At 35.2% G+C, this 11,892-nt stretch overlaps 1 protein-coding gene across 2 annotated transcripts in view; it reads left to right on the top strand.

The window, feature by feature from the left end:
* Positions 1-7,327, top strand: part of LOC135205002 (uncharacterized) — an 18,894-nt gene extending 11,567 nt beyond the window's left edge. For both annotated transcript variants that reach the window (XM_064235232.1, XM_064235233.1), the window contains exons 2-7: positions 1-53; positions 1,114-1,256; positions 1,757-1,967; positions 2,877-3,188; positions 4,490-6,477; positions 6,695-7,327. The exon at positions 1-53 is cut by the window's left edge and continues 936 nt beyond it. In XM_064235232.1, coding sequence (XP_064091302.1) covers positions 8-53; positions 1,114-1,256; positions 1,757-1,967; positions 2,877-3,188; positions 4,490-5,100 — 1,323 coding nt within the window. In that variant the 5' untranslated portion in view covers positions 1-7 and the 3' untranslated portion in view covers positions 5,101-6,477; positions 6,695-7,327. The remainder of the gene's footprint in view (positions 54-1,113; positions 1,257-1,756; positions 1,968-2,876; positions 3,189-4,489; positions 6,478-6,694) is intronic.
* The last annotated feature ends 4,565 nt before the right edge of the window (positions 7,328-11,892 follow it).

Here is an 11,892-nt window from a genome sequence, read left to right as displayed (position 1 = left end):
TACAATAATGTCTGATATCTGGATACATTATATTGTATTCTCCATGGCTGTTGGTAAGTTTACCACACATTTGTTCTTAAAAAATTATAACTTAAAATTAATTCTTTTTATTATTTATGATGCAGATTTGCCTACTTGGCTTAATTCATTTTTCCAATTATGTATTTATTTTTTTAACATTATTTTGTTATTGGTAGATTTTTTAATATAATGTGAACTTCAATTTTGCCAAAAATCGATCAATTATTTTCTATATTTTTCCTATTAATTTTCAAAAAATATTTATTTATAGTATAATGATAATGAATATATTATATTATTATTATTCTGCAAACTACATTTTACAGTTTCATTGTAATTAACTTTATTTATAAATTTCACTTCACTTAATGATAAATTAACCTTACTGTCATTTTAATGATTTGCCTGTTAGGGTAATAATAATAATAATAATAAAATAATAATAATAATAATAATAATAATAATAATAATAATAATAATAATGGTTGCAAATTTATTACCATTACGACTAGAAGTATTAGTAGAAGAACTTAACATATATATTAACAAACTAAATAAAGACAAAAATAGTCTATCACACTTTGGGATTGAGCCCAGGGTCCAAAAAAGTAGATTGAACCTATACACTTTCACCTGAGGTGTTATGTGGGCAGGCTGTACCACCTGGTATATACCAGTGAGTATCAGTACCCTAGTTCTAAAGCGGTTATGGTGGGGGCCTTGTCTCTCTTTAGAGAAAGTCTGGCGTTAATCCCAAAACAGAAATTGAATAATATTAAACAACAATCTTTGTTTTCCTTCCAGGTTGTGTATTAGTGATAACAAAATTCAATATTTGTTTACCTTCCATGTTGTGTATTGGTGAATGGCCAATTTAATCCCAAGCAGAAATGGAATAATATTAAACAAACCTCACTGTTTTCCTTCCAGGTTGTGTATTAGAGATGTCCTGGATTCAGCCCCATTGCAGAAAATGATAATATTAACTGAAACTGCTTGCTTTTCTTCCAGGTTGTATATTAGTGAAGTTCTGGATTCAACCTCAAGCAGAAATGTAATAATATCAAACATAAAGCTTTCTTTTCATTCCAGGTTGGGTTTTAGTGAAGGCCAAGTCCGGTACAGGACTCTATACAGGCCCTTACTTCCCCTCCCCAAAGCCCCAGAATATCACGGTCCACCAGAACACCATCGCTTATCTGCCCTGCTCTGTCAAACAGCTCGGAGACAAATCGGTGAGAGACGGAACAGGGAACCTCTTCTTTTGAATATATTTTTCTCAGAATGTATCAGAGGGATAATGTTAGGAGAACCATTAGGAAGGGGTAGAAAAACTATACATAATCGTCTGGAAAGACATCTGATTGAGGTTACTGCCTGATTTTGGCAAGTGACTCCATAACTTGACAATAACAGTCATGGGGTTCTTGATATAAAAGAGAATTGAAGTATGTAGTGAAATAGACATACTAAGCCACCAGAGGTATAAGTTACTGGCAAAGGTGTACAAAAGTAAGGCAAAACTAGTCTATTGAGGGTGTGAATCATTGTCGAAGTTATGTAGAAAGGAAGGGGTTTTGTTCAAAGTATAAAACCCAGTCATATTTGTGCAGATCTCTGCCAAATCTTCCCACAAAGAAGGAGGGAAACTCACTGACAGAAACAGCAAGAAAGTGAGACAGACAGAGAAAGAACTAGAGCACACATAACCCTCCCTTCTTCACCTCGTCCCCAGGTCTCCTGGGTGCGACAGAGGGACGCAGACATCCTGACGGTGGACAGGTACACCTTCGTCAGAGACGAGAGGCTCTCCGTACATTACATCCCAGACACGGAGACCTGGACTTTGGTCATCACATACGTACAGGAGAGGGATGCTGGCACTTACGAGTGCCAGATCTCCACAGAGCCCAAGATGTCCATGCTCGTCCACCTCAATGTCATCGGTAAGGTTGCAGGTCAACTTGCTTATTTGTAGTTTCTGTTGCAGGAATGAATTTGTTACTCATTGTAGGGTAGGTCTGCACTGGAGTCAGATATGTTGTAAACATGTCTGCAAGTTATTGCATACATATCACAAACATGTTTTAAACACATAGGTCATTATTGGTTGTTTGAGGTTTATGTTGTTAGGAAGATATTATTCATTGTGGGTGCATTCACACTGAAGTAAAATATGTTGTAAACATGGCTAAAAATTATCTCATACATGTCAAAAACATGTAAACAAATGTCAGAAACTTATTGTATACACGTCAATAACAAGTTGAAGACAATTAGCTTGCTCACTAAAGTTGTCGGGAAGAATTTGTTACTGTATGGCACGGCAACACTACAGTAAACTGTTATTAAAACATGTTGGCAATATGTTGCATACATATTACAAACATACTGACAACACCTCAGGTCCTAGTTGAACTTCCTTGTTGATATCTTTGGAAAGAACTTATCCAGATGTGTCCACACTACATTGACACATGCTGTGAAAAACATGTCAGCAACATATTGCATAGATATCACAAATATGTTGGCAACAACCTTGCTAAACAGACTTCTCCTCTTTCTAGTTTATGCTGCTTGTTGGTATCCTTGTCCTTGTTGCAGACATGACACAAACAGTTGGCAACATATTGCAGATGTGACACAAACAGTTAGCAACATGTTGCAGACATGACACAAACAGTTGGCAACATATTGCAGACATGACACAAAAGTTGGCAACATGTTGCAGACATGACACAAAAGTTGGTAACATGTTGCAGACATGACAAAAACGGTTGGCAACAAGTATAGATATTAAAAGCAGGTTGGCAACAGGTCCTCAGTACACAGACATCTCCTCTGTCCTCCCTCAGTGCCACAAGTCGAAGTCGTCGGGGCAGTGGACAAATACGTCCGCAAGGGTTCGACCGCCACCATGGAGTGCATAGTGAGCTCGACAGTCCAGCTACCAGACTACATCTTCTGGTACCACTCGGGGAAGAGACTGCTCGAGTACGACCACCCGAGAGTCAAGTTCTCCGTTAGCAAGAAGGGGGTCAAGGGCGCGGAGATGAGCATCACGTCGTCTCTGGAGATCACGGATGCTGTGTCGTCTGACGAGGGGAACTACACCTGCCTCCCTTCCAATCTTCCAGCGGCCACGACGATCCTGCATGTCCTCAATGGTAGAGATTAGCTTCGCCTACATCACAAAGGGTTCACAACCCTTTAGGGAACTTACGCTTGAGATTTCAACCAAGTCATGGTTAAGAGTTCTTCTTAATCTTTCATTTTCTCTCACCATCAACTACAGAACCGTAGGCAAAACAGTTTTAGGTTTCAATGGTTCCTTGATTTAAAGATTCAATTACATTCAATATCTTTATCTAAATATTTTTAATCTAGAGACTGGGAACCTTTTTTTTTTTACGGGACAATCTCTCTTTCTTGAAATAATTTATGTATGTTTGTCCTTCTGTTTTAATAATTTATTTAAATGCCGACGACATACACAAATTATTTCATATAATATTTAACATTTATTCAAAATGGTTTTCATTTAAAGTTAAGAGAGGAACATTATAATGGAATAATAAATAGTATTCAAGAGAATAAATTTTACAAATGGACAACCCTCTGCTTGGTCTTTTAACTAACTGATATTTAATCTCTCTCTCTCTCTCTCTCTCTCTCCTCTTCTCCCTTTTGGACACATAAAAGGCGTCCTTTCAATCTGTTTCAATAGCTGCACGTTGATATAACAACCAGTTTTACTCTTGTACTGCACTTGGACGAAAACGTGTCTTCAATTTTCCATTGAAACGAACTCTCCCTATAGACTTTGTCTCCGATTTTCATGATTAAAAATAATTGATCAAAGTTAATTTTGAATGCCGCACCATCATTATTATACACAAGGATTCATTTTATATGTCAGATAATTGAATTTGAATTTACAGTCTTGTATCGATAATGACAGCAAGAAGACCGTTCCCCACTGGGGAGAATTGTGCGTCTCTGTTGGTCAGACAGGGGCGGGCCTAAGGGACATAAAGCCGCCATAATTCTTAGCAAAGAGGATACATGTTCTATATTTCTGTAATGACATTTTGCAGTGGTTTGTAAGACCTTACCTAGCAACATCTGAGGTCAGTTGATAGAACAAATGTTAGGGAACCTGTAGAGCATTTTGGGGATTTTAGGTAAGAAACGTCACTAAAATAACCCTTCAGGATATCGTCCAGTGGATAAATATAATGTAAATTAATTCTCAATTCCTGCTATAGACTATGCCTATATTTCATATCTTCCCTGAATTCAAATTGTGGTTTCAATTTATATATATCACAATGAAGCTATTATTGCCAATATCTCATATAAATATAGGAAAGAAGGAAACAGGAAGAATAAAGTAAATCATGGAATAACGAAATGAAAGGTCTGGTTTAGTCAGTAATTAAAGATGACATTTCTCCAAATCTTCCAGACGAGCATCCAGCAGCCATGCAAACTGGCGCTGCCATGTTGACGGACCCTCCGTCACCGCACGGGATTTTAGCCATCGTCATTCTCGCTTTCATATTCGTCCACATCCCCCTGGAATTCCAGGCCTTTGGCGGCTGGAACCCAGCCTTCCAGGCTCAAGAAAAGACTTCGAAAACCAGACTTCCCAAGCCTTCCAGATCAAAGAAGAAGCGGGCCAGGTCGTTCGACGAAATTGGTCCTCAACTTCTAAGAGACTTTCCAGAAGGTGGCCCGCTGAAAAGGTTCCAGGAGCACCTCAAAGGCTTTCCAGAAAGCGCTCCAGCAACGGCTGGAACTGAGGTGAACGAAAGGGCCAGGTCATTTGCCAGAACTGGCCCTCAATCTCTCAGAGGCCTTCCAGAGGATGCCCAGCCAAAGACATTCCAGAAGCATCTTAAAGGCTTTCCAGAAAGCGTTCCAGCGACTGGAATGGAGGTGAACGCCACTCACGGGAGACTTTTACAGAACGATTGCTCGCTTACAGTCGTCCTCTACGGTAGAAATAAGATTTTAAATTGCCTTGTTTGCAGATCAAACAAGAGCCACAGGGTGGCGCTCTCTTTGAAGACATGATGGATTCTGGAAGCTGTGTAGGAATTTTGAGAGGCTCAACAAATAGGACTCTGTGGGAAATCAATGATTTTCGACGACAAGATTCCGACTCAGAAATGTGCTCATTGGAGAATCAATGATTCTTTAGACTAAAGAATCTGATTCTTGGGTAAATTATTTATTCTCGTCAACGATGAGAGTCATATATAATGAGATCACCAGAAACTAAATAATTCTCTTTACGCAAATATTTGCTCATTAGAAAATCAATGATTCTAGTCAAGAATTAGACTCAGAAATGTGCTCATTGTAAAGTCATTGATTCTTATCAAGAATTAGGCTCGTAAATGTGCTTACTTGGAAAAAATCAATGATTCTCTTGACTCAAAAAAGTGCTCAGTGGAAAAAAATCAATGATTCTCTTGACTCAAAAATGTGCTTGCACAAAAAAAAAAAAAATCAATGATTCTCTTGACTCAAAAATGTGCACAGTGGAAAAAAATCAATGATTCTCTTGACTCAAAAATGTGCTTTGAAAAAAAATCAATGATTCTCTTAAATCAAAAATGTGCTCAGTGGAAAAAAATCAATAATTCTCGACTCTAAAATGTGCTCGGTGGAAAAAATCAATGATTCTCTTGACTCAAAAATGTGCTCATTAGTGAAAAAAAAAAAGAAATTTAGTCAAAATGTTTTAGAGAAAACCAATTCAAGAATTTCTGTCTGTATATTGACGAAAAAATCGATACAACACGATTATTATTATATTATTATTGTTGTTGTTGTTGTTGTTGTTATTATTATTATTATTATTATTATTATTATTATTATTATTATTATTATTATTATTATTATTATTCATTTTGGTGAATTATTACATGTGTTTTTCTGGGTGTTTTGACAATATTCCAGTAATGCTTTATATTTTTCTGAAATTTTGAAGTTAACTGAACATTGAAAAAGAAACTGATAATTATAATCATTCACCTCTCCAATCAAGAGATTAACTGCTCCTTGGAAAAGGGAAGACTGTAGAAAACATGAATAATATTTCGAAAGGTTTTATAAACCTTATAAAAGTCACTTGTTCTATATAAAAGTGATAACCAAACATCTGTCGAAGCTTTAAAAAAAAAAGCAAGTTATTCTGTGGACTTCAATATCTCCTTCAGACGGGAATTTTGGTTGATATATTATTTTTTGGGTTTTGGAATAGTCAGAAACAGTTCATTAAAGACGAGAAACTTATGACGTGAGTATTCCCGGATTCCAAGTTTGGAATTGGTGGAAACAGTTCGTATCACAAGACGACAGCGAAAAAAAAAAAAAAAAAAAAAAAAAAAAAAAAAAAAAAAGAGTTCGTGCAAAATTATACTCTTTTTTATTGAGAAGAAAATAGTTGTATGAAGAATAAATAGTTCGTTTTAAGAGGAAACAGTTTTTATAAAGTTAATTAAACAATTCGTTCTAAGAAGAAACAAAATGAAGATAAACAGCGTTCTTTAAGAATAAGAGTTGTATGAAGAAATAATACAGTTTGTTTTTAAGAGGAAAACAGTTTTATAAAGATTAAACAGTTGATGTTAAGATGAAACAGTTTTATAAAGATTAAAAGTTTGTATGAAGAATAAATAGTTCGTTTTAAGAGGAAAAACAGTTTTATAAAGATTAAACAATCGTTCTAAGAAGAAAAAATGAAGATAAACAGCGTTCTTTAAGAATAGAGAGTTGTATGAAGAATAAACAGTTTGTTTTAAGAGGAAAACAGTTTTATAAAGATTAAACAGTTGGTGTTAAGAGAAAAACAGTTTTATAAAGATTAAAAGTTCGTTTTAAGAGGAAAAAAGGTTTTTATGAAGACTAAATATTCCTCCAGACGAAACAAACAGTTTTTACAAAGCAAAAAACATTTTTGGAAAACAAAATAAAAGCATAATTTAGGCTTTCAGAAAACTCTTACATCTCACACCGTTTATGAGCATTTGCAAACATTCCAGCATTTTTATATCTTTGTACATCCATAGAGATTTTGACCCACCAAAGAAAAACCAGGTTATAACCTTCCGTTTTTTCCCCCGTTTCCAGTCTTTAGAGGCTTCGTAGATACAGCCTTTGACGAAATCTATTCGTGTACGAAACCCAGAGAAAGGTTTTTTGCTTTCGTGGGTATTCGTGACTTAACGAAACTCACGAACGACCGAAAAAGAAAGCCATTTTTTGTAAACAAAAACATTAAATATTTTTTTTTTTTTTTGTGATAACTTTCCCTCTTGTATGAAACATAAGTATGTATCACTGGACGACTATATTTATATATCACCCCTGACATTGAATAAACGTGTTTGATGTGTTTTTGATTTAATCATCTTTTTCCTGTAGTTGTCTCGTTTTTGACGACTGAGTCTAAAAAGCGACTTGAGACGAAAGAGAGAAAGGAAGTCTACTCTAAATTTACATTAAAATCTCTCACTATGAAATATGTAAAATAAAATGATAAAGTAATGATTTGATATATTTCGGCATAAAATGGCACAATTAGAATTATGTTAACCGTAAAAATACTTGTCTAATGTGAATCTCTGGATTCTCAATTAAAGAATTGTAATAGTCATAAATTGGCCTCATCTCTCTCTCTCTCTCTCTCTCTCTCTCTCTCTCTCTCTCTCTCTCTCTATTAAACAGAGACAAAACGAAATATATATTTTGGACGTTTTAAAAGGATCATCCTAAACTAATTCCTCTCTCTCTCTCTCTCTCAATGCCATACCAGCAATCTCCTGTCTCTCTGAGAGACCCAAATCAGATTCCGTCCCCCGTGTCAGGTGGAATATTTAATGGCTATTGACGTACTTCGCCTCAGGGCTGTAGATTCTCTTGACTAATTCATCTGGCAGCAATCAGACCGGAGTATTAAAGGAAAGATTTAAACTATTCTCTTTCAGTTGAGGCCGGATTTAATCATTTAGGTCTGTTGATTCTGATTTTTACTGCGCGAGGGATATTATATGTTTTATGTTTATTATATTTAAAATGTATATGTGTGTGGTTTATATACCTCTCAACTCACCAAAAATTACGATTCCTAATTATGATTGAGGTCAACTGGGATAGAACAGATTTAGCCGTCCAACTTTGCCTTAATTATTTATATGAAAAGGAGTTAAATCTTAACTTATGAAACAATTAAAACTGTATATGAAGAAAGATATTTTCATAAGAGTCTGAAAATTGAAGTTGCAGACTATCGTAGATAGTTGCCCACGCCGTCGGACTCCCAAATTAAAATGTAAATGAAAATGTAAGGGAGACGTTCTATCCATTTTAATCTTTTGGAAAAAAAAAAAAAACAGATATTTTAATTAATGGTCGAATCGGGGATTAGGGATTCTGGCTAATCCAAAATCCAATGGAACTCTGATTGTCTTTTGTGTTTCAATCTCAAAAAAAAAAAAAAAGAAATATCCGATAATGAAAAGTGGAATTTGATTGGAAAAGAAACAGATTAGAAGTCGAGGGTACTCAAGGATTGCCAAAGCCAGAGTTTTGTAGATTTTTTGTAGTGAATCTTTGTACCAAGGAGCATTTTTAGAGTTTTTTTGCAGAAGGTTTTTGTAGCGTAATTTTTTTTTGGTAGAAACGTTTGGTAGCAAGTTTTTGTAGTATGAATAATTTTGTAGCAACTCTCTGTACTAGCTTTCTGCAGCTACATTTTACAGTATGAATAATTTTGTAGGAACTGTTTTTAGCATGCATAATTTTGAATACTTTTGTAGCAACTTTTTTTTAGCATGGATAATTTTGTAGTAGCTTTCAGTAGCAACTTTTTTTAGCATGAATCATTTTGTAGCAGCTTTCAGTAGCAACTTTTTGCGGTATGAATAATTTTGTAGCAACTTTCTGTAGCAACTTCTTTTTTAGTAGGAATAATTTTGTAGCAGCTTTCAGTAGCAACTTTTTGTAGTATGAATAATTTTGTAGCAGCTTTCAGTAGCAACTTTTGGTAGCATGAATAATTTTGTAGAAGTTCATTGTAGCATGGATGATTTCGTAGAAGCGTTTTGTAGCCGTTTTTTGTCGCAACATTCTGTTGCATGAATCATTATGAAGCATTTTACTGTAGCATGGATAATTTTGTAGAAGCGTTTTGTAGCAACTTTCTGTAACAACTTTTTGTAATATGAATACTTTTGTAGCAGCTTTGTGTAGAAAAGATTTGTAGCAGCTCTCTGTAGGTTTCCACAGAAAGTTAGAGCTTTCTGTAGAAACGATTTGTAGCAGCTCTCTATAGAAGCGTTTTGTAGCAGTTTTCTGTAGCAGCTTTCTGTAGCAGTTTTCTGTAGAAACGTTCTTTTAGCAGCTCTCTGTAGCAGCTTTCTGTAGAAACAATTTGAAGTAGCTTTCCGTAAAAGAGTTTTGTAGCAGATTTCTGTAGCAGCTTTCTGTAGCAACTTTCTGTAGAAACGATTTGAAGCAGCTTTCAGTAGTAACTTTCTGTAACAGCTTTCTGTTGAAACGTTTTGTAGAGGATTTCTGTAGTAGCTTCTGCAGAAAAGATTTGTAGCAGCTCTCTGTAGAAACGATTTGTAGTAGCTTTATGTAGAAGCGTTTTGTAGAGGATTTCTGTAGTAGCTTCTGCAGAAAAAATTTATAGCAACTCTCTGTAGAAACGATTTGTAGCAGCTTTTTGTAGAAGAGTTTTGTAGAAGATTTCTGTAGTAGCTATCTGAAGGAAAGATTTGTAGCAGCTCTCTGTAGAAACGATTTGCAGCAACTTTCTTTAGAAACGTTTTGTAGCAACTTTCTGTAGAAACTTTCTGTAGCAGCTTTCTGTAGAAAAGATTTGTAGCAGCTTTCTGTAGAAAGATTTGTAACAGCTTTCTGTAGAAACGATTTGTAGCAGCTTTCTGTAGAAGCGTTTTGTAGCAGATTTCTGGAGCAGGTTTTTGTAGCAGCTTTCTGTAGCAACTTTTTGTGGCCACTATTTGTAGCAGTTTTCTGTATAAAAGATTTGTAGTAGCTTTCTGTAGAAGCGTTTTGTAGCAGATTTCTATAGCAGCTTTTAGTAGCAACGATTTGTAGCAGTTTTCTGTAGAAAAGATTTGTAGCAGCTTTCTGTAGAAGCGTTTTGTAGCAACTTTCTGTAGCAGCTATCTGTAGAAAAGATTTGTAGCAACTTTCTTTAGCAGCTTTCCGTAAAAATGATTTGAAGCAGCTTTCCCTACCAGCTTTCTGTAGCAACTTCCTGTAGAAACGTTTTGTCGTATGAATCATTTTAAAGCATTTTATTTATTTATTTATTTATTTATTTTTGTAGGACGCATCAGCAACGACAACTCTCATCAAAGGGACTGACTGACTGACTGATCGAGAATCGATCGAAATCTGATGATCTGGAGAAATCACAGGCGGAAAATGATTGATGTTTGTCAAGATTCACAATCTCGGGTTTTCTCGTCAGAGGAACTGACAGATTTCGAACCAATATCTGATATCTTTTTTATGTATATATATTTCATTCTTACTTTGTCTCTTTTCAATCAAAAAGTGTTATTTATATATCGAAGGAGGCTCTCTCTCTCTCTCTCTCTCTCTCTCTCTCTCTCTCTCTCTCTTCAATTTGAACTACGCTGAGTTTTCGATTTCACCAGAACTGGAGAGAACATAATTCTCTCTCTCTCTCTCTCTCTCTCTCTCTCTCTCTCTCTCTCTCTCTCTCTCTCTCTCTTTAATTTGAACTACGCTGAAGTTTTTCGATTTCACCAGGACGGGGGAGAACATAACTCATTTCTCTCTCTCTCTCTCTCTCTTCTCTCTCTCTCTCTCTCTCTCTCTCTTTAATTTGACTACGCTGAGTTTTTCGATTTCACCAGAACTGGAGAAAACATAATTCTCTCTCTCTCTCTCTCTCTCCCCCCCCTCTCTCCTCTCTCTCTCTCCTCCTCTATCTCCTCTCTCTCTCTTATTATATATATATATATATATATATATATATATTATATGATAATATATATATATATATATATATATATAAAATAGAAAAACCACAATTACGACTCACCCAGCTTCAGTAATCATACCAGAGAAAATGCAAAATCTCTCGTCAGAAATCGTAATGCTGGATTAACGCGAGATTTTGCTTAAGTTTTTTTACGAACCTCGGTCCTTCATCTGAACTGGATTTGGTCCAACGTGTAAAAAAATTTAGGTATTTTATATACATTATTTTTTTTGGAGGGAAATAGGTCACGTGTAAATGCTAGAAATGTGCCGAATGGGAGAGTAGGTATTTGGTATGTTAGGGATGTTATTCATTAATTAAAAGAGGTTGGTGGATGTTTCAGCTACCACATATTCCGTGATTTATATACTATATATATATATATATATATATATATATATATATATATATAGTATATATATATATAAATAAATATCACGGAATATTGGTAGCTGAACATCCACCAACCTTTTAATTAATGAATAACATCCCTCAACATACCAAATACCTACTCTCCCATTCGGCACATTTCTAGCATTTACACGTGACCTATTTCCCTCCAAAAAAAAAATAATGTATATAAAAAATACCTAAATTTTTTTACACGTTGGACCAAATCCAGTCAGATGAAGGACCGAGGTTCGTAAAAAAACTTAAGCAAAATCTCACGTTAATCCAGCATACGATTTCTGACGAGAGATTTTGCATTTTCTCTGGTATGATTACTGAAGCTGGGTGAGTCGTAATTGTGGTTTTCTATTTTTTTTTTTTTTTTTTTTTAAAGCGGCCGTTCGTGAACTCTATCTAGAACCACG

Source organism: Macrobrachium nipponense, chromosome 48 (genome assembly GCF_015104395.2).
Source record: "Macrobrachium nipponense isolate FS-2020 chromosome 48, ASM1510439v2, whole genome shotgun sequence".
Classification (NCBI taxonomy): domain Eukaryota; kingdom Metazoa; phylum Arthropoda; class Malacostraca; order Decapoda; family Palaemonidae; genus Macrobrachium; species Macrobrachium nipponense.
The sequence above is the reverse complement of the archived record's forward strand: the minus strand, read 5'-3'. Positions and strand labels throughout refer to the sequence as shown.